The sequence below is a fragment of the Rattus norvegicus genome, chromosome 12 (assembly GCF_021556685.1).
Source record: "Rattus norvegicus strain SHRSP/BbbUtx chromosome 12, alternate assembly SHRSP_T2T, whole genome shotgun sequence".
Classification (NCBI taxonomy): domain Eukaryota; kingdom Metazoa; phylum Chordata; class Mammalia; order Rodentia; family Muridae; genus Rattus; species Rattus norvegicus.
The window spans coordinates 49,315,603-49,339,116 of record NC_141545.1 but is presented as its reverse complement, the minus strand read 5'-3'; the positions used below and the strand labels follow the sequence as shown (position 1 = coordinate 49,339,116).

Below are 23,514 nucleotides of genomic sequence, written 5' to 3'. Positions count from 1 at the left end.
GGTGCAGATGGGCTCCGTCCATTCTTCGGTTGATGGGTCTTTGGACTGGTTCCAGTTCCGGGCCATTCTAAATGAAGCTGTGCGTGAGCTGAACTTGGTGTCCCGGTCTTTTGTGGACCTGGGTTTACATTTTCCTTGTGTAAACACTTAGGGGTGGAAGCATTGATCAAAGGCTAGAGATGTGGCTGACTTCATTAGGAACTGCCAGACCCCCTCTCCTGCCAGCAACACACACACATGAAAATGGTGGCACTGGTCTTCTTCACCTGATCTCTGATGGAATCGTTTGGGGGTTTTGGTTGCATGTTCCTGAGAGCCAATGGCCTTGAGTACTTTATGATGAGTGGACATTTATCTGTCTTCCTGTGGAATGACATCTGTTTGGGTCTTTCACCCATTTTTAAGTGACTTTTCCCCCTCTTCTTACTGAATTATGGCATTTGGGCCCCCCTTCTCCCCCATATGTGCATCTGTGAAAGCTATAGTCTTCCTCTATGCCTCCTCGACTTTGCTATTTGTAATTGTGTCTGGGCAAGATGTTTCTGGATGTTTGGGCTTTTATTCAAGGAACTGAAATAAAGGCCAAAATATATTTGTGAAAGAACACATAAACTCTATTCAAAGGAAAGAGTCACGCAGCTTAGAAAGAAAATATACAGTGGAGAATGTTAGGCCAGGCATGTTGGAGCATGTTCTTAACCCAGCCCTTGAGAGGCAGAAGCAGGCGGCTCCATATGAGGTTGAGGCCAGCCTGGTTTACATAGTAAGCTCCAGGCTAGCCAAGACTACATAGCAAAAGAGATTGACAGCAGGCCACGTGCATGGGGGCACTGAGACCCAGGTTGTTGCTTAAGCTGCTTTTCCTGAAAGGAGTTTAGTTTTTTAGGAACAGCATAGTTCCCTGCTTTAAATGTTTTGCTCCGTGTTTGTGTGTGTGTGTGTGTGTGTGTGTGTACGTGCACACATGTGTGCATGTGTTTACATGTTTGTGAATCTGTTGACTGTGTATGTGCTTACATGTTTGTGTGGGTATGTATGTATAAGTAGGTGTGTTTGCATGTTTGCGTATGTGTGGGTGTATGTGTGTGTGCATGCTTGTGTATATATGTATGTGAGTGTTTGTATATTTGTGTGTACGTGTATGAGTGTATATGTGTGGTCATGTGTTTGTATGTGTGTAAAGTGTATGTATATTTACATGTTTGTGTATGAATCTGTGTGATTGTGTATGTGCTTACATGTTAGTGTGTGTATGTGTGCGTAAGTGGGTGTGTTTGCATGTTTGTGCATTTGTGCATGTGTGAGTGTATGTGTGTGGTGTTTGCATGCTTATGTGTATATGTGTGTGAGTGTGTATTTGTGTGTGTACGTGTGTGAGTGTATACATGGTTTCGTGTTTGAGTGTATACATGGTTTCGTGTTTGTGTGTGTGTGCGTGTATGTGTGTAAATCAAAGAACTACTTGTAGGCTTGGTCCTCTTGTACCATGTGGGACTCAGGGATTAAACTGAGATCATCAGGCGTGGTGATGGGCTTGAACGAGGACGCCTTTGCTCACTGCTCATGTTCCCCCAAATGATGCATCCAATTTCAATTATATGCATGCCCAACTATGCATATAAAATTAATAGGGGATTCTCCCTAAAGTTTACTTGGGGGACACAGTTTGCCTCGAGGCATACATACCATGCCACTGCAGGAGGGGGCAGTGTCCCCTACTCTCATACCAGACACAGCTGGAATGTGACTGAATAGAATGAGTTTGATGGCCATTAGGAGGAGAGGCATACCCCACTGTTCAGCCGTGGAGTGTGTGTACACAGTACACGCAGATCAGGGCCCCAGGCTGCCAAATACATCATTAGGAGAGAAGTGTGTGCACAGTCCAAACCAAGCGAAATCCGGGGCTGCTACACTATTCCCTATGCTTGCCGCTTCACCTGGAGGCAGGGTTCCTCCCTGATGCTAGCCATTTTGGCTGTGCCAGGGTTTTTAGCTGGGTGCTGGGTGTTTGAATTCTGAGTCTCATACTTTCTCAGACTCTGAACTGTAGGGAGCTGCTATCCCAGGTCCAGATCTTTCACTGCTGTAGTCTTTAATGTTTCCTTAATTCTGGGATGCTCCGTCGATAAAGCTTAGTTTCTATCTTTTCTTTAACTCTCATCTCTTCCCAGGTTTCATCTGAGAACACCCTCCACCTTCCTCTGCTTGAAAGATTCTCTCCTCCTCTACTTCTAATAGAGTTATTGATTTTACACTCGTGCATAGACCTAGGAGCGCCTCAACTTACAGACCACATGTCTGGCTAAATACTACATGTATGTGTACACATACATGTGCATGTGTGTGCATATAGGATAAGCTGGAGAGCTGCCGTTGTGGATAGCTAACAATTCCTGCCCCATTGCTTGAAATAAATTCCCATTTTCTTCCTGTGTCTTGTACTTTACAAAAACAAAATGAAAAAAAAAACCCTAAATTTTTCGAATTTAGTTTTAAGTCGTGTGTCTGTGCGCCTGTGTGTGAGGTACCTGTGGAGGCCAGAAGAGGTGACCAAGATGCTGGGAACAGCTGACAAGAGCAGCAGGCACTCAAACGTTTGAGCAGCCAGCCCTTGAACAGTCTCAGGGTGACTGTGTGAGTCTCCCACCTCTGTTTTTCTCCTTAAGGTTGTTTGGCTGTTGGATGACCTTGACTGGTCAGTTCTAGTTGTCCGATTAATGCCTCCCAGATCCAGGGTCGCCTTCACCGGCAGTCATGAACACTCTCCTGGAAGTCAGCAAGATGTTAACTAACTGTCTTACCACTAGAGGGCGCCGGAGGCACGTTGTAATGACCTGGAGCGGCTCTTCCTAGTTCCTTGTTCAACAGGGTTAGGACAGGAGTAAGATGACAATCTGGCTGTGATGTAACCCTTTGTCCACCTTGTTGTCACAGTCTTCTGACACACAGTTCACACTCAAAACCTGGACCCTGCAGGAGTGACCACACCCAGTGCACATAGCCCTCCATAATCTGAGCCCCGCCCCTGCCCCTCCCACCAGTGTTGCTTGCGTTGTCCTCCCACTGTGTAATGCTCTGCCTGCTGAGGTCTGAAGCCCAGGTTCATACTCCACGAGAAATCCACTGTGACAAGAGCACCTCCTGGTGGTGCTGGCTGATCTTGGCTGTCAGCTTGACCCCCGAGAAGAGGAAAACAGTTGATTGCCTCCTGGCTGGAGGGCCAATCTGTGGGGTGTTTTTTTTTGATCGTTAACTGATGTGGGAGGGTCCAGCATACCATATGGTGCAGTCCCTGTGCAGGTGGGTCTAGGCTGTGTACGGAAGCATGTGAGCAGCAGCACCCCTCCAGGGGTTCTGCTTCAGTTCTTGCCTTTAGGTCCCTGTCCTGACCTCCCACACTGAGGGACTGAGCTACCTCTCATCTGGGGATTCCACGGTGACTTTACACAGTTAACGCTCATCAAAGTCAGAAAAGCAAGTTCTAGGTCTGGATGCTTTAACTTCAGTTTTTATTTTGTGTATGTGTGTGCGTGTGCGCGTACACATATGTTTACATGCACGCGGGTGCCAGAGAACAACATGTGTTCTTCCATCCACCCTGGGTTGTCCGTTTGCAATCATTTTGAAACAATTTCTCGTGGCCTGGAACCCCCGGCTCTGCTGTCTGTCTGTCTGGCCAGCAAGCCCCAGGAACCTGCTGACCTCCACCTCCCTCTACTTCCCAAGTGTGAGACTGTGTGTAGACGCCATCATGCTGGCTTCTCTGACTGGGTTCTGGGGTTCACACTCAGATCTTCACAGTTGCATGGTGAGCATCTTATCAACTGAAATATCTCCTCAGGTCCCAAGCTGCTCCCACACCCTGGTTCTGCCTTTTAGCAGATTTTGGCCGTAGTTTATAATATCCCTCCGTTTCCTCGCCGACCTCAGCAGAACAGGAGTGGGATTACTGTGAATGAGACACAAAGGGCCTTTAGAAAGCCTCACACAATAGGTTCAGGGTTTCTGTTAGCTGCTATTGCTGTCCACACATACACAATATTCACACATGCAATATATACACATATAATATATACACATGCATACACATCACATATACATACAGAATATATACACATACACATAAATACATATCACATATACATACACAATATATATACATACATACACACATAAAAATATATACACACAAATACATATATATAAATATATACACATACACACACATACACAATATGCATATACAACAATCATACATACACATATAAACACATATACTATACAATTATACATATACACACATATCTACACATAAAAATATATGCACAGATATATACAATATACACTCATACAATATACATACATACACAACATACATTTACATACAACCATAACATACAAATATACATACACAATGTACACACAAACACATTGTGTAGATATACACACACAATGTACGCACAAACACATATAAATGCATATAAGTATATATGCACACACATACATACACATATACATACACATACACATAAGTTTACATACATATATATTTATATACACAGATAAACACAATATATACACATACACAGTACACACACATAACACATACACATAGAATTACATATATACATACACTATATACACACATACACATACATTTATAAACACATACATACCCAATATACACACATACATACACATATAAATACATATACACAGAGACACACAATATACACACATTTACACAACACACCCACAATGCACATACACATAGAAGTATATATACACATACATAGTACACACACACATATACACATACAAATACATATATACACACATATATGTCAATGTGGTATTGAATGGTAGATATGATCTGAGAAATGCACCATCATTTAGTTTTGTTATTATGAACGGACTATAGACTGAGTCATGGTAACCCACCACAGGCCCCGACTGCATGGCCTATTATCCACACATACTTATACACATATGTGTACACACATTGGCAACATACCCTGATAGGGTGTTACCTCAATGGATGCTGTGGTCAGTCTTGACACAACGGTGAGGATTTGTGAATCTAAATATACCTAATCATGGGACAAACATGGTGAAAACACCAGCGGAAGTCTGTGCTTTGAATGTCCTGGCGCCGTTCTCACCTCAGTCATTACTGCCTCAGGGTTTAGCGTCTGTTTCCTGGCGGGCACCAGACTCACAATAGACGTTTCTGGATAAACGAACTGCTGAGGACATTTCTGGTTATGTGAACTGCTGAGGACTGCTCTGTTCCCCACAGAAAGAAGAGGTGAGGAGGAAACACATCCGCCTGCACATGGAAGGGGCGCTCACCGCCAGGGACAAGGTCGGAGTGCAGGACTTTGTGCTATTGGACGCCTACACCAGCGAATCCGCCTTCCTGGAGAATCTTCGCAAGCGTTTCAGAGAGAACCTCATCTATGTACAGTAGCCGTTACCCAGCTGCCTTTACTGTCTGTCTGTGTGTCCGACGTCCCTCTCTGTGCACAGCCTGGACGACCTGGAATGACCTCACTACTGACATAGCCACAAATGGCCTGTAGGGGGCGCTCTCCACCCACCGAGACAGACAGGAGCCACAGGATGCTCCCTCATCTTCATGGGTTGGGAAGATAGGGACAGGGTTTCGGGCTGGCAGCCGCTGCTCTGCCCTCTTCGGAGGCTGGTTCCTCCTGGTGTAACTGTTCTTTGCTGAGTGGCAGGATGACAGCCAGTTCCTCTTACAGGAAGGGAAGCAGCATCTTCCAGGAGTTGTCCCTAGGTGGACCAGATCAGGTGCTGGCTCATACTGGCCTGTCTTGGGTCAAGAGCCTTCCTCTCAGCCAATCCCCACAGACAGGAACGGGCTAATAGCCAAGTCTGGAGGAGACACACTGTCCCAGCCGTCTTTGAGCAAAAGCTGGGACAGGGGGATTCTTTAAAGGAATCTTTTGGAACAAGGAGAATTAGATACCAGACAGGGAATATGAGATCAGATTGTCTCTGTATCACTAAGTCTTCCAGGACCAAGAAAGCAAATCTTTTACTAAAAGACTGCTTTTGTCCTGCCTGTTCTGCACAGGACCTCAGGTTGGATCGCTAGCAGAAACAAAAATATTTGTCTTTTTATGAGAAAAATATATTTCTTATATTAGTATATAATCATAACATAAAATAATATATATTATATATGTATACTTAGATATATTATGCATACTATAATAACATACATTATACTTCAATGTATTGAAACCAAGGTTATTAGAAAAGAATATTTCTTAAAGTGTATGTTCTATCCACTGAGTTTCAGAGTTATCACCCTTAATTGTAAAAATGGAAACAAACAGGGTTGGGGATTTAGCTCAGCGGTAGAGCGCTTGCCTAGCAAGTGCAAGGCCCTGGCTTTGGGCCCCAGCTCCGAAAAAAAGAAAAAAAAATGGAAACAAACAAGCAAACTTTCTGTACAAGCAAAATGTAAATGACACAGGGTAACAGAGCCATCAGGGTTAGGCCAGTTTCAGTGTAGAAACTTCAGGGACCCTTTCAGACCTCAAGGTCACTGATGGCATTGATTAAATGAATGGCGTTTTTCTGATTTTTTTTTCTGATTTTTAATCCAAACACTCCTCTCTCTGCTCCGGCTCTCCAGCTGACTTTTGCCCTAGTGATTAGAGACATTAATAGGAGTGATTTGAGCCCGCGTGATAGAGACTCCTGCCCCTCTGTGGTGTGAAAGAGCAAATTCAGAAACTGAAAACACCCTGTGTATTTTCAGAGGGACCCCCATATTTTGGTTTGGCATTAAGACCTTAGGCACTCTGTTTATGACTGCATTCCAGGGGTCTTTTGTCAGTGCGTAGGTCGAAGATGAGCAGCTAGAGTCTGGAGAAGCGCTGGCAGGGGGAGCTCGTGTGGGGTTGTAGAGCGCTGATAAGCAAGCTTGCACCCCCCCCCCCCGTGTTCAGCCAGTGCTCACGGAGAGGACTGTGGGGCATTAACTGAGACTGGGCACTCCACTGAGGGACATTCACTCAGGAGATAGTAGCAGGCTAGTCTTCCCTTCATTGGAGAAAGCACATCTCCCTCACCCATTGTATTCAGAACAGAATGTCTGCTCCTGCAAACTGAGGCCATGGGGCAGCCAGAGTCAGCTCTCTGCTAACCTCTCTCCCTTCTCTCGGCTCCTGACACCCCTGGTCTAGCTACACTGGCTGAGGGCTGTCAGCTTTTCCCCCTGGACCCTTCACCCTGAAGCTCACTTCCTGCGGGATGACTGAAGCTTTCTCCTTCAAACTTCTGCACAGATGTCCACTCCTCAAAGTTTCCCAACTGCACACAAGCTCCCTGTCAGCAGAGCACACACCTGACATTTGTTGGGTCACACACCCCAACCTGGAGTCGGTGCCTGGGGGCCAGAGTGTGTTGTACCCTCAATCCCTCACATACGATCCTGTCCCTTCTTTCAGACGTATATCGGGACGCTGCTCGTGTCTGTGAATCCGTACCAGGAGCTGGGAATCTATACCTCCAGCCAGATGGAGCTTTATCAAGGGGTCAATTTCTTCGAACTACCACCACATGTGTGAGTAGCTTTCCCAGGGTTGGGTCTGGGCCCAGTTTCCTTTCTTCTCTTCTCTTTTTTCTTTTTCTTTTTCTTTTTTTTTTTCCGGAGCTGAGGACCAAACCCAGGGCCTTGCGCTTGCTAAATCCCAACCCCTTTCTTCTCATTCTATATTTTATCCTTCTCTCTTCCTTCATATCCTCCCATCTGTCCATCCACCCACCCATCTGTCCATCCACCCATCCATCCACCCACCCATCTGTCCATCCATCCATCCACCTATCCACCCATCCATCCACCCATCCATCCATCTATCCACCCAACCATCTGTCCATCCATCCATTCATCCATCCATCTATCCGTCCATCTGTCCATCCATCCATCTGTCCGTCCATCCATCCATCCGTCCATCCATCCATCCACCCACCTACCTATCCATCTATCCGTCCACCCATCCATCCATCCACCCATCCATCCACCCACCCATCCACCCACCCACCCATCCGTTCATCCGTCCACCCATCCGTCCATCCGTCCACCCACCCGTCCATCCATCCACCTATTCATCCACCCACCCATCCACCCACCCATCCACCTACCTATCCATCCACCCATCCACCTACCTATCCATCCATCCACCCACCCACCCATCCATCCACCCACCCACCCACCCATCCATCCACCCACCCACCCATCCATCCACCCACCCACCCATCCGTCCATCCGTCCATCCATCCACCTATCCATCCACCCACCCGTCCACCCACCCATCCATCCACCCATCCATCCATCCATCCATCCATCCATCCATCCATCCATCCATCCACCTACCTATCCATCCATCCGTCCACCCATCCATCCACCCACCCATCCACCCACCCATCCACCCACCCACCTATCCACACATCTTTACTCCCATCCCCCCGGGGATTTCCATCCTCCATTATGGATTTCCTTAGATCCTGACTTTTGCAGAAAATGTTGGCGGGTCACTTTTGCATCTCAGCTTAAGTGGCAAGAGGAGGGCTCTTTGTGCAAGCTGGGAAATGTATGTGACTAGCGAGCAATCTCCTCTGGGATGCGGCTGCTGTGGTGCCACCTACTGGTGCCAGCGCGCCACTGCAGCCAGGACCCTGAGCGATTCCTTGCCTAGTCTGCAGACTGTGCTTATTTTTGCTGAGCCTCGAGCTTTTGCTGAGGCTTACGGGTCTGTTCTCTCCTCATCTGTCTTCCTGTACGCTGTGCTTTTGCCGAGCCTCGTGCTTCGGTCGGCTGTGGACTTGTGGCTCTCTTCTGCCCTATCTGTCTCGGAGGCTAAGCCATTCCTCTTAAGGTATGCATAGATTTTGTTTCTCTTGGGGACTGTGCGTTGTTCCACCACCGAGCCCTGAGCTCACCAGCTCTCAGGCGAGTGCTGTGTTTGTATTTGGGAATAAAATGCTTCTGGTAGCTTCACCTCATGTGACAGGAGGTCAGGGTTTCTAAGCGTTGGTTTGGCCTGTACCCCAGGTGTTCAGAGAAGGGAAAACAGTATTTTATCCTATTCGTGGAGCTGTTGAATACTCAGACGAGATACTGTATCTGTCTACACTGAGTAGACCGTCCCACAAGGATGTAAGTTAGCATCTGGTGTATTCCCAGAAGGAATGTAATTGTATTTAAAAGAAATTTGGAGGAACTGTATTGTAGCTTGGTGGCACACTGTGTTTGAGATGCACAAAGCCTTAGGATTCAATCTCTAGGAGCAAATCAACTAGGTTGTCTCAGTTACTTTTCTGTCGCTGCGGTCAAGTACAAAGGTGGCTTTAGGGAAGAACGGGTCCATCCTGGCTGACGCCTGAAGGGCAGAGTTCACCATGGTGGGGAATTAAGGAGGTAGTTGTACCCACAGAGAGCGCTGAAGGTTCACTGCTGCTCTGTTCTCTGTTTCCAGTCACACAGTTCAGATCCTGGGCAGGGAACAGTGCCTGTGGTCGGCAGACCTTCTCCTCGCCTCAGTCATCCACAGGGAGACCCCACCTCCCATGTGGTTCCAGAGTCCGTCAAGTTCCACCAACCATCACATGGGTAGATTTGGGAAACGCGTCGTTTGCTTTTTACCTTGTGTTGTCTCTCGGTCGCAGGCCACTCGGGTGATCCCAGCAGAGGAGCTTTTTCTGAGTCTTAGATGCTGCTTCCCAGAGGCAGGGGATTTTTGTCTCTTCGGGTATTAGAATCAGGGGGAGCCAATCAGCGCAGAGAACCAACACGCTTCTGTCCGCTCCTTCCCCAGCTACGCCATCGCCGACAACGCTTACCGCATGATGTGCTCAGAGCTCAACAACCACTTTATCCTCATCTCTGGAGAGAGCGGAGCTGGGAAGACAGAGGCCTCCAAGAAGATCCTCCAGTACTTGGCAGTGACCTGTCCCATGACGGAGTCGCTCCAAATAGCCCGGGACAGGTTGCTGCTCTCCATCCCAGTCCTGGAGGTGAGTGGCCTCCAGGAAGCTCCCAAGCAAAAACAGTCCCCTGCCCGGGTATGGCAGCAAAAGCTGGCATGTGATTACCGAGGACAGGGGCTTCACGGGCATTGCCACGGCGAGGGATATGACCGCGGAGGCAGGCTTGGATGTGATCCAGCAGGCTTCAGCAAAGCCCTTGGATGCAGAGCCCGTGTCCCCAGCTAGGGAATGTGTCTGTTCTGAGTACTGGACCCTCCAGAGTTCTTGGAGGTCCAGTGGGATGAGCGGCAAAACCACGTGGGATGAGTAAAGTACAAAGCACACGTGACTTTTACTTCCCTCGAGTCAGAATCACCTGGGTCATCGACCTTTGTACTGTGACCAATTTACTGGCTGACACAGAATAAGTCACTGTCTCCTGGGTGACCGACCCAACTGTAAGAGATGTCTGGGGTAAGGGGGGTTGCAACTGGCCCTTAGGTGTGAGGAGGGGTGGGGGGACAGACTGTGAATCACAGGGCAGCAGCGAGGATCATTTCTAATCGATCTCTTCAGAGATTCTCCCCTGCTTTTCCCATGTCCAAATACAGCATTAGAATTCTTTAAGATGGGGCTGGGGATTTAGCTCAGTGGTAGAGCGCTTACCTAGGAAGCGCAAGGCCCTGGGTTCGGTCCCCAGCTCTGAAAAAAAGAACCAAAAAAAAAAAAGAATTCTTTAAGATTTATTTTATTTATATTTATTTATATTATGTATATGAGTACACCATCGCTGTCTTCAGACCCACCAGAAGAGGGTGTCGGATCCCACTACAGATGGTTGTGAGCCACCGTGTGGTTGCTGGGATTTGAACTCAGGACCTCTGGAAGAGCAGTCAGTGCTCTTAACTGCTGAGCCGTCTGGCATTAGAACTTTATCTTCGGGACTTAATGTCTTTTTTTTTTAGAAGACAAAGTGTGTTTTCCCTCCCTGTCTCCCCCTACTGTCCCCCACGAGCATGTCATTTGGGGGCAGGGGCTCTCCAGGCATAGTGAGCCAGTGTGACTCTGTGTGACATTTGCATTCAAAGGCTTTCGGAAATGCCAAGACCCTCCGCAATGACAACTCCAGCAGATTTGGAAAATACATGGACATACAGTTCGACTTCCAGGTACACTGATATTTCTGTACATGCTCCGGGGATGCCCTGTCAAGGCAACCCTCAGGAGAATGGCATTGTTAGCCCAAACAGTGGGAAAATGCATGTCAGGATAACTTGTGTGTATGTGTGTGTACGCGCACGCGCATATGGCTGAATTCATGGGCATGTAGCATGACACCCACATGGAGGTCAAAGGACAATTTCTGGTGTCCCCTCTTTCCACCTTGAGACATGGTCTCCTTTCAGGCACTGTGTGTGTGCCAGGCTAGCTCACCTGTGAGCTTCTTGGGAATCTCTACTTCCCGTCTTGTTGTAAGAGGGCTGGCATTACAGATGTGTACTGAGGATCCCAGCCCAGGCCCTTACATTGTAGAGCAAGCGCTTTACCTCTGAGCCATCTCCCCACCCCGTGCCATCCCCTGTGATCATTTCAGCACCTGAGAGAATTACCATAGTTCTGCCTCTTGATGGGCAAGAACGACATCTGAGAGCACCGGGTGTGGGTGGAGACGTGGGTGACTGGAAACACACACACACACACACACACACACACACACACACGGCCCCGCTGGGGTTCCATTAGGAAATGACCATTGCTCTAACGCAGGCTCTTGTGTACTAAGGCTGTTGTCATGTAATCAAGGGCTGAATGCTAGAGCACACAATCCCAAAACTCAGGAGGCTGAGGCAGGAGGATAGCCATGGATTTGAGGCCAGCCTGGGCTACAGCGTCAGGTGTCAGCCCATTCACAGAGGTATACAACGGACACACAAACACACTTCCAGCAGCCCTGCTCAGAAGACTGGGCTCACCAGGCAGCCTAGAGAGGACTCCCTATCCACTCATAGAATGGCTAACCCGGGGTGTGTTCACACAGTGAGGTGACACAGGTGTTCCACAGCAAAGCACCACACCGGTGGGCCCTGGGGTGTATTGACGGCCATTTATAAAGCTTGCAAACAAACACCAAGTACACAGTGCGTTGTGCAGATCTTCGGCCTGGGTGAAGGGACCCTCGGCCTCCTCAGGTTGGACAGGGCAGGGAATACCTTCTGCTCAGTGAGCCAGACAGCCTCAATTAAAATACCATCTGTTGTAGCATGAAGGTAGCCATGAACGGTATGGGGAGGAAGGAAGGGAGGGAGGGAGGGAGGGAGGAAGGAAGGAAGGGAGGGAGGGGTGCTGCATTCGGAATTAACGTGTATCTGTTACATGTGAGGACGTATTCTTACAGACGTATATTCCAAGTGGCAAAGTGACAGACTGGAGGTCAGCAGGTATCTGAGGCCACATTGCAGCAGTGAGGTCTGGCTGGCTTCGGGGCCTCCCAGAAGCTGGTCCGTGAGCTGATAATCACATGTACATGGACTTGGAAAGAGGGTTCAGAACCCTGCAAGGTCTCAGACTTCTTTTTGTTTGTTTGTTTGTTTGTTTTTTAAAACATTTTAAAAAGATTTATTTATTTTATGAGCACACTGTAGCTGTCTTCAGACACCAGAAGAGGGCGCCAGATCCCATCACAGATGGGTGTGAGCCACCATGTGGCTGCTGGGAATTGAACTCAGGACCTCTGGAAGAACAGTCAGCGCTCTAACCACTGAGCCATCTCTCCAGCCCTCGGACTATTTCTTTTTTTTTTTTTTTTTTTAAATCAGAGCTTAACCTATAGGCCCAAAAGGCCAGTCCAGTGAATCCTGCATCTATGCCCATCTGTAGGGAGTCACCACTCAGAGCAAGATGTAGGAATTCTAGCAGCCAGAAATTGGTGCAACAGGATCTGGGTTCCAAGGGTTATCTCGAGGCTGGTTGCTGCGATCACAGCTTCATGTGGCTGAGTCTCGAGGCAGGTGTCACTCGTATCCCAGTGTGACTGTGGAGGTCAGAGGACAGCTTGCGGGAGTCAGTTCTCTCTACCATGTGGGTTGTGGGAATCTTGCTTCGTGACGAGAGCCTTCACCTGCTGAGCCATCTCCCTGGCGTGGGGTCTCTCTGGTCTCCATGCGGGACAGTGGCCTCTTCCTTTCCTCTTTACATCCACACAGCCTTGACTGCTGTTGTCAATAATGTCCTCAGTGAGGACGTTTACTCCAGAACGACAGAGGACTCTTGCAAGACGATGAGAACCTAATTTAAAGTGGGCAAAACGAATTCCAAGAGGCTGCAGAGCAAACTTCCACGAAAGGTCCCAGAGTTACAGACAGGAATCTTAGGAAAGAAGCCACATGACTAGAACTCACAAAACTACCGGAGCCCACGGTGAACATGGCAGCCGGGCTGAGGAAGAATGGGGTACACACCACAGCTGTGGCTGACGAGAGCTCACCGGGCCACCTGTGAGCCTGCACCCAACCCGAGCAAACTTTTTGCCTGTTCATTCTTACACAGCAGGAATGTGGAGGACACTATCTTAGCAATCTCCGTTTACAGACAAGCCACCGTGAGCAGGGCAGGCAAGAGGGCTCAGCGGGTTAAGGGGCTTTGTGCAAAGCCTGAGGACCCAAGTTTGATCACTGAGACCCACATGGTAGGAGAGAACCCACTCCTGAAAGTTGTCCTCTGACCTCCACACAAGTTCTGTGGCCTGAGTGTGCGTTCCCCCACACACTAAATCTTTGTCTACAGCAAATAGACTTCCTGAATGTACCATGCTGACTGAGGACAGCCAGGAATGTCCTATGTAACACACAATGTAATTATATACACTGTAGTCCCTGGAACTTACTACAAAGCCCAGGCTGGTTTCAAATTCATGGCTAACCTCCTGCCTCAGCCTCCTGAGTGTTGGGTTGTATGTCACAGAACTCTGGATAATGTTAGAGCAATGGTCATTCTCTAATGGCTTCACTGTGAACCCCCGGCAGCCGTGTGTGTGTGTGTGTGTGTGTGTGTGTGTGTGTGTGTGTGTGTGTGGGTGTGTTTCTAGCCACCCACATCTCCACCCATATCCGGCATTGTCAGTCGTAATTCTTAACCTCATGAGGTAGAACTATGGTAACCTAGCTCTAGGCCTTCGGATTATTATGGGGTTGAGGTGAGGTGGGGTAAAGTCACTTGTCACTTGCTTGATGTGTGAATTCAACCCCCACAACCTCATATGTTAGACGGGGACAACTTCCTCCTGCAGGTGAGAGGCCCTCTGACCTCCACACCCAAACTGAGGAAGACATGTGTCTTCCCCCTCCCAGCACATACACAGCTATATAAATGTGATGAAAATATCTGTTTTTTTTTAAAAACTGTATTTATGGATGTGAGTGCGTGCCACGTGGCTGTGTCTGAAGACAGCGACAGTGTGCTCATATGCATAAAATAGATATTTTTAAAAAATTAGTACCGAGGGCTGGAGAGATGGCTCAGTGGTTAGAGCACTGACTGCTCTTCCAGAGGTCCTGAGTTCAATTCCCAGCAACCACATGGTGGCTCACAACCATCTGTAATGTAATCAGGTGCCTTCTTCTGGTGTGTCTGAAGAGAGTAACAGTGTACTTATATGTAATAAATAAGTCTTTAAAGAAAAATTACTACTGGGATTCAGTAGGGACGAGGCCATCTTTCCAATGAGCGATGCCTTTATTGACTTGGGAGTGTTAATGATGAGTTTGGAAGACATTTACCTCACGCCACATACAAAAATTAAACAGTGTTGCTTGGCCCGATGATTGGATAGATGGGAGCATTTGCTACACAAGCCCGATGGCCAAGGTTCCATCCCCGAAACAACACACATGGGGGAAAACAGGGAACCAGATCCTGAAGGTTGTTCTCTGATCTCCACGTACATGCTTTGGTACATATACGTGCATGCATGCGTGCATGCATGTGTGTGCGTGTGTGCGCATATACACGCTAATAAATACAAATTTTAAGTTATTTTAAAATTAGCATCCGAGACCATAGTCCAGAACATTAAACAGCAAAACAAGTAGAGAAAATATCTCCCTGGTCTCAGACTGAACAAAAACTGAACCTAAGGGGGGAAAAAATCAACCTTTGACCCTGAGAGACTGCTGTCCCTTCAAATTGTCAAAGCTTCAGAGTTGGCCACTGTGCAATCCTGTAATATTAGTGCTTAGGAGATGAGGAGGGGAGCACGTGAGTTCAGGGCTAGCCTGGACTACGTAGCAAAGCCGAAGCCAATATGGATGACTAAGGGTCTGTCTCCTGTCCTCTCCCCTGCACCCTGAGAAAGCCACCCAGGGGAAACCACCGCTGTTTATCCGGCCTGAGGTGGGAGGGGCCTGTCCTGGCCGCCTGCATCTTGTTCTGTTTTGAAGGGTGTTCCTGTGGGCGGCCACATCATCAGTTACTTGATTGAAAAATCCCGAGTCGTCTATCAGAACCACGGAGAGCGGAATTTCCACATCTTCTACCAGCTGCTGGCGGGTGGCAAATCGGAGCGCCTCGCTTCCCTGGGACTTGAGCGAGACCCTCAGCTGTACAAGTTCCTGTCACAGGTTGGAGAGAGCAGTGCCTGGCTTCGGTGGCCTCTGGGAGGAAGGGGTGAGGGGTGTTTGCTGCTCTGCTTGTACTCTCCTCCATGAAGTTAGCATGTCTTCCCTCATGACTGACGGCTGTCTCATCTCAGTAAGGCAACCCAGTGTCTCGTTCCCAGCAGAAGGCAGACTCAATTGTTGAACAATCTTAGAAACAGAGAGCGCACCATCAGGGGGTAGTGAGCAGTGACCTCTTACATGCAAGTCCCTGGGTTCAAAACCCAGCACTAGGAGAAGAAACAGATGTTGGAGCTGACCTTCGAATATTTAGATTCAGTCCTTCCAGGGTGGGAAGGGGCTATCAGAGCTGTTTAAAATTTAAGCTCCCTTGTTAAGGGGACTCAGCTCGGTGGTAAAGTCCCTGCTGAGGATGTGCAAGGTCCAGGGTTCGAGTCCCAGTCAAACACCCTCCCCTTAAGTCTGACACACAGTCAGGGTTAGCTACCACACAGCTCCTGAGGTGTTAGGCATGGCTGTTCCTCTTTGCCACATCAACTGATCTGAAAAGAACTCTCCGCTTTGAGAGCTCAGTTGCAAACAGAAAAGAGCCCTGACCGTTCCCTCCAGTGGGCCTGGGAGCTAGCTCACTGTTGATGGACCATCAGCATTTAACTCCCATCTTTCTGCAACCTGTGATGGGATTGGAAGACGCCTGGGCTGGGGGAAGCATTAGATCCCATTAGTACCTTCCTTTATATTCTGTTTCCTTCTCACTGGGCCTGGCCTTTGAGGTCACCTGAGGTCACCATGCGGAATGCAGAGGAGAGACAGAGACAGAGAGAGAGGGAGAGAGACAGAGCTGGCATCTGGTCCTCAGAACAGAGGAGGACTTGGTTTGTTTTGCATTTCTCTTTAAGGACCCAGGCTTTCCCAGCGCGGCCACACATCTCCCATCTCCATGTGTGATCCAGAGGGATGGGTTAGATAAGAGTAAAATGGCAGAAACCTCCCTCACTTCCCCCAGCAACTTTTCTTCCCCTTGAGACTCTCATCTCTATTCTGGGGGCTCACAGAAAGACACAGGCGTGCACACAGAGAGACACAGGTGTGCACACAGAGAGAAATATACACACAGAGAGACACAGGTGTGCAGAGAGAGAGAGAGACATACATGCACACAGAGAGACACAAGGGTGCATACAGAGAGAGACATACACATAGAGAGACACAGGTGTGCACACAGAGAGAAATATATACAGAGAGTGACACAGGCATGCACACACACACACACACACACACACACACACATATACTTTTTTCTTTATAGATTTTTTTCCCCTGGACCTACTGCTTCAGTCAAATCCATATATGCCACTAGGTGTGCAAACAGTTCCAGCAATTTACGAGTGTGTGTGTGTGTGTGTGTGTGTGTGTGTGTGTGTGTGTGTGTTTGCTCTGACTCCATCCCGACACCTCACAGTGCCCGGGAACTGTTTAGCTCCCTGTGGAGCTTTGCACAGCTCTAGTGTGTGTCTCAGAGGCACAGATCTGCATGCGCTTTGCCTGCAGGAGTCAGGGGCAGATGTCCTGTGGGGGAGGGACAGCTGCTCAGATCCCACAGGGACCCATTCCAGGACCCCCTATGGATGACACCATCCAAGGATGTTTGAGTCTCTTACATAAAATGGCGAAGTGTTTGCATAGGTCTTATGTACACTCTTCATGTATGTGGTAAGTTGTCCGCAGGTCCAGATATGGTGTGAATGCAGTTCTGGGTGGGTTATGTGGCTCAGTCAGTAAAGTGCTTGCCGCACAAGCACAGGAACCTAAGTTCGAATCCCCCATAGCACCATCAAAAGTGAGGAAGCAGAGACAAGAGGGAGGAGCCTTGCGGCTCCTTCCAGCTGGTCTAATCAAATCCGTGAGCTCCGAGGTCACTCAGTCAGAAAATAAGGTCTGGGGTCATTAAGAAAGACACCCATCGTGGACCTCTGGCCTCCACACAGACTCGGAACCATGTGTGCACATGGGACATAAACAGCTGTTATACTGTCCTGTTTAGGGGGATGATGAGAGAAGTCTGCACATGCTCAGTGAGACGACACTTACCTGAATATTTTTGGTCAAATGCGAGGATGTAGAACTCACAGATGTGGAACTCTGTTTTCTAAAATTGTGAGTTTTATTCTGGCTGACTCTCTGGTGGATGTGGTATATAATACAAAAATAGCTTAAGATGATAAAACTTCGGGTAGCCAGCAAACTGGAAACCCCTTATACCCCAAGTCCAAAGTGAGTTTTAAACCGTCTATACTGTTTACTCTTTAAATTGTGGCATTGTTGGGCCAATGGCACAGCCTGAGGAATTAAGTCAACTTTCCTCACAGCCCGATGACCCGAATCGTATCCTCGGCTTCCACACGGCAGAGGGAGAGAACCGACCCCTGCAGGGTTGTCTCTGATGTCCACATATGCACCCTGGCCTGCTTGTCCCCACACACATGTGCACACACATGATGAATAAGTGTGTGAAGTTAAAAATGTGCCATTGGTCGGTCTGTTACTTACTTAAAGGGCAATGCTCAGAATTCATTGAGAACCCTGATCCCACCTCTGCGGCCAACCGTTGCATACGGCCGGCCACTCTGTAAGTGCACACAGCCTCTCCTTCAGCAGGGCGGCTTCCGGTCCAACCCTACAGTGAGGAAGGTTTTGTTCAATATCTCCAAGTGCATCAGGGCCGTCTTCCAAATTTAAGCACCGCTGTCTCCCCGCATGGGTCACCATCTCCCCTACTAGACCAAGGCCTTCCCGTTATTTAGCAAAACTGAAAAGGTGCTTTAAAACGGGTCCTGAAGACATAGTTTGGTCACTTTGAATGTTCCTCAGGACAGGGATTTTTCAAAGATAAATTACAAAATAAAAACGACCCCTGCTAAGTAGACTAAAACCTCGTCTACAGTTCAGGACATTGCACAGGTGGGTTCTGTATGGATAGGAAACCACTTCGAGCTAGGAACAGGAATCTGAATCTGCCATTGTCCTTAAAATATCACTGACTGATCCAGTTGTACCGCAGGGTCATTGTGCCAGAGAGTCCCCCAGCAATGACAGGAGCGACTGGGAAACCGTGTACAGTGCCTTCTCGGTCATTGGTTTTACTGAAGCCGACCTTGAGGTAAAGGTTGGGCCTGGGGGTTCTGTCTGGGTGAGGAGCTGTCCTGTTCTCTTGGGGCTTAGTTGATGTAGGACCGCTGGGCTCAGCAAATAAAGAAAGGCCCAAATCAGGGTTGGGTGAGGGCGTGCAGACGGCAGAGTGCCCGAGGGCCTGAGCATGAGCCCCGAACCTGCATCAAAAGCCATGTGTAGGGGCTGGAGAGACAGCTCAGCGGCTAAGAACACTTGCTGCTTGCAGACAACTTGTGTTTGGTTCCCAGGACCCATGTCAAGTGCCTGGGAACCACTTAAAACTCCAGTTCCAGGGGACCCGATGCTAAATATTAATAATAAATTATATATTATAATTTCATATACATTTATGTAAGTTATTATTATATAAATGAATGTTTTGCCTGCATGTATGACTAGAGATCACATGTGTGCCTGGCGCCCACAGAAGCCAAAAGAGGGCGGCAGATCCCCTGGTTTTGAAGTTACAGATGGTTGACAGCCATCATGGGAGTTCTAGGGAATGAACCCAGGTCCCCTGCTAGTGAGAGCAGCGTGGGGTCAGAGGTCAGAGCCATCTCTCCAGCCGCCTAAAAAGAAAAGAGCCAGGTGTTAGAGTGCACACTTGTGATCCCAGCAATGAGGGGGCAGTGGAAGGGCGTCCCTGACCAGCCAGCCTGGCTCACATGGTTAGCTCCAGGCCGGAGAGAGAACTAGCAAAAACAGCCAAACAAAAGGTGGACTTGTGGCCTGTGAGAGGACGCCCCCCCCCCAATTGTCCATGCACACAAACACAGACATGCACATGCATGCAAACATGCGAACATGCATGCAAACATGCGAACATGCATACATACATCGGGTAAAAGACAGGGCGTCCTGTAACACAAGTACAAGCAGAGCCTATTCTAATAGCAAATGAGCATTTACCTCTTTTCTGTCAGCTTAAGTTTCCCCAGTGTTGTATAGAGGGAGGTGATATGGTCCTCAATTATACCGGGTGATGTGATCCTCCCCCCAGGTGATGTGGTCCTCCCCCCATGTGATGTGGTCCTCCCCCCGGGTGATATGGTCCTCCCCCCGGGTGATGTGGTCCTCCCCTCGGGTGGCGTGGTTCTCAGTTAGACCAGTTGAAGTCCAGTTTCGATTTAGATCCTTTGGACTTGCACATTTATTCTTTTATTTTTTTAAAAGATTTATTTATTTATTTTCTGTATATGAATACACTTCAGACACACCAGAAAAGGGCACTGGATCCCATTACAGATGGTTGTGAGCCACCATGTGGTTGCTGGGAGTTGAACTCAGGAAGAGCAGCCAGTGCTCCTAACCGCTGAGCCGTCTCTCCAGCCCCCACCTTTATTCCTTATTTACTCTTCAATTTTGAAATGAATTGCCTCATGGGTAAACACCCAATAGGATTTTGTCGCTTCCTTCTGTTTTGATTGTAACTCTGTTCACCTTTCAAGAACCAAAATGTAGTCTTATAAAACCTTGATATCTGAGTCCATGCTGTTAGAAAATTGAATGGCTTGCCTGTTGGGTTGGTGGGTTGGTTTAATTTGAGACAGGGTCTCACTATGTAACCCAGGCTGTCCTGGAACTCTAGTGATCCCCTGCCTCAGCACCCCAAGGGCTGGGATTACAGGCATACACTAGCTGCAAGTTTGTTTTATGAACAGCTTTGGCTGTCCTGGAACTCACTCCGTAGACCAGGCTGGCCTCAGACTCAGAGAGATCTACCTGCTTCTGCCTCCCAAGTGCTGGGATTGAAGGTGTACACCACCGCTACCCGGCCCAGCTGTAAACTGTTTTTATAAAATGGTTTATGTGTTATATTTTGTGCTGGAGGCTGAGACTGGCTCCCCCTGCCCCCTCTCATTAATATAATCAGCCCTGGAAGTGATTTCTAGGGAGCTGGGGTCCAGGGGAGGAGACACATCACCGCCAATGGTCACGGAGGTGCTGCTGACCCCTCTGTCCCTGTCCCCTGCCCACCCACGTCCCTAGAACCTCTTTGGGATCATCGCTAGTGTCCTACACCTGGGCAACATCTGTTTCAAGGGGGACAAACAAGGCTGTGCTAGCATCCCGGACACCCACGAAATCAAGTGGATCGCCAAGGTGAGCTTCCTTTGCTGGTGAGCTCAGAGGGTGGGGTGCGGAGTCTGAACCCTAGGTGTCCACAGCAGTGCAGATGGTCAGCACCACATTCTTTCGTGGTTAAGAGGGTAGGAGGGGCCAGCGACCAGTGAGCTTGCTGCTGTTGGATTTCGTTTGTTTGGTTTTGTGTTAGGACCTCGTTATACAGCCTAGGCTGGCCCTGAACTTGGCAATCATCCTGGGTGCTGAGATTTACAGGAGTGTAGCACCACAGCAGTCCCAGTGAGGCCCCTTTTGTCCTAAAGCACAGCAGTGAGGGTGGATGGGTGACCCTGAACCCAGAGAGGCCACAGGCTCTGTGTAGCCACCAAATGACAACCAAATCGTTTCACGCAGCTCCTGGGAGTCTGCCCAGCTGTTCTTCTGGAAGCGCTCACTCACAGAAAGATCGAAGCCAAAACAGAGGAGGTAAAAACTGTGTGGAGGGAGATGTCGGCCCCCTGCCGTGGCCGCCTGACTCAGCCTCAGCGCTCTGGTATCCTCTGTGGGTAACAGAGCCTCTAACCCAGGCTACCAGGCCCTCAGTGGCTCAGCTCTTGCTGGGGTTCCAACCTCATCTTCCCACACCCATATCCCCATTCCTCCCTCCCCCCAACAACTCATCCCCACCTTCCACCCCTTACTCCTCCATCCCCATCTCTTACCCCATCCCTACCCCTTACTCCCATCCCTACCTCTTAGCCTTCTACCCACACCTCTTATCCCATCCTGGTTCCTAACCCCACCCCACCCCTTACCCCCATCCTTATCCCTTACCCTATCCTACCCCTAAGCCCCCCATCCCCATTCCTTACCCCCTCCCCCACCTCTTATCTCCATCCCCCACCAGCTCATGCCCCGCCCTTGCCACACCCTTTCTCACAGGAAGAGCATGTGCACATGCTGTACCCTCTGCTGAAATGCCTTTCTCTGTCCCCCACCCTTCAGCCCCCAGAGCCCTGAGCCAGGGACTCTTCCCCTCACCTACCTCAGCCCCTCGGTTGTCCTTACAGCACCATCACTCTCAGCCTGCACCAGGACTTTTCCCTTCCGTGAGTCTTGTCCGTGTTCGCATCTCTGCCCTGAGCTGAGCCCACAAACACCAGGCCTGTGTCTCGATCCTGGTCTCCTAACGTGTCCTATGCCCAGTTGCTATCAGAGACTGGTGTGGACACTGAGGCTACGGCTCGTCCCATCTGTAATGACGTCCCTCACCCTTCCTTCCAGGTGATATGCCCGTTGACAGTAGAACTCTCTGTTTACGCCAGAGACGCCATGGCAAAGGCAGTTTATGGGCGGACATTTACCTGGCTGGTCAATAAAATCAATTCTTCCTTAGTTAACAAGGTGGGTCAGCACACGTTGGAGGTCTTGTTCTCACTAAAGTGGTTGTGTCTTAGGGTTATCATTTCAAAACCTGTGAACATGAATGGCAAGCTCCTCGTGGGCAGGGGTGATATCTTTGTAGGTCTTCCAGTGCTTTTGCACACAGTAGGTGAACGGTGTGCACACCTGTTGGCTTGGGGATGCTTTCCAAATCTGGCATCCACAGCACCTGGGGTATACCAGATGACTTTCTATGGCCATAGAATTTCAGTATGTCTAAGAACATGCAGCTGACCTTCAAACTTCTGCTTAGGTCGTGTTTCCTTTTTCCATAGGAATTGGGTAAGATGAGGGTTTATTCAAAGCTAGAAATCAGGGCATGACTCTAGCGTCTAGGTGTGCAGAATACAGATGGGGAGGCAGCGTCTCAGACCACTTGGGCAGAAGAGTCCACAGTGCCCTGTTAAGAGTGATGGTTGGGAAGGGGAGTGGATGGAGAGATAGCTCAGTGGTTAAGAGCACTGGCTGCTTCTTCCAAAGAACCCAGTGCTAATTCCCAGCATCCCCAGGGCAGATCACAGCTGTCTGTGACTCCAGTCCTAGGGGATGTGACACACTCATACAGACATGAAGGCAAAACACCAATGCATGGGAAATAAATCAAGATGATGATGATGGTGGTGTTGGTGGTGATGATGATGGCAAAGAGGAGGAGGAGGAGGAGGAAGAAGAAGAGGGTAGATGGCTCATCAGTTAAGAACGATGCTGTCCGTACAGAGGACCCAAGTTCAGTTCCCGGGATCCACAATGGGTGGCTCACAACCACCTTTAATTCCTGTTCCAAGGGACCCAGAGAAACTCTTCCGGGCTCTTTGGGTACCAAACATGTGGGATATGTATATGTGTGCATTCGTGTGTGTACATGTGCATGGGCTTGTACACACACACACAGACACACACACACACACACACACACACACACACAAATCTTTAATAAGAACCAACATATCTTCAGTTGCTATAACCATGGTCCAGAAGCTGGGTGGTTGGTAAAATGTAAAAGTTTATTTAGCTCAGGGTTCTGGCCACTGGGGAGTTGGGAGCACAAAGCTGCACATGGTAGAGTCTCCTCCAGCATCCTGACATGGCGGGGGATGGGGGATCTCCATAGTAAGGACAGACGTGCTAGTGAACCTCTGCATCATGGCGTCCCCGCCTCATGACCTTGTCCTCCGAGTATCGATGACATGAGTCTGAGGATGCTGTTTCTGAACAGGTG

At 48.8% G+C, this 23,514-nt stretch overlaps 1 protein-coding gene across 1 annotated transcript in view; it reads left to right on the top strand.

The window, feature by feature from the left end:
- Nucleotides 1-23,514, top strand: part of Myo1h (myosin IH) — a 76,971-nt gene that overhangs the window by 18,781 nt on the left and 34,676 nt on the right. Inside the window, 9 exon segments of the mRNA NM_001438413.1 lie at nt 5,303-5,464; nt 7,488-7,603; nt 9,855-10,053; nt 11,094-11,174; nt 15,441-15,620; nt 18,679-18,777; nt 20,778-20,891; nt 21,267-21,338; nt 22,137-22,256. Coding sequence (NP_001425342.1) covers nt 5,303-5,464; nt 7,488-7,603; nt 9,855-10,053; nt 11,094-11,174; nt 15,441-15,620; nt 18,679-18,777; nt 20,778-20,891; nt 21,267-21,338; nt 22,137-22,256 — 1,143 coding nt within the window.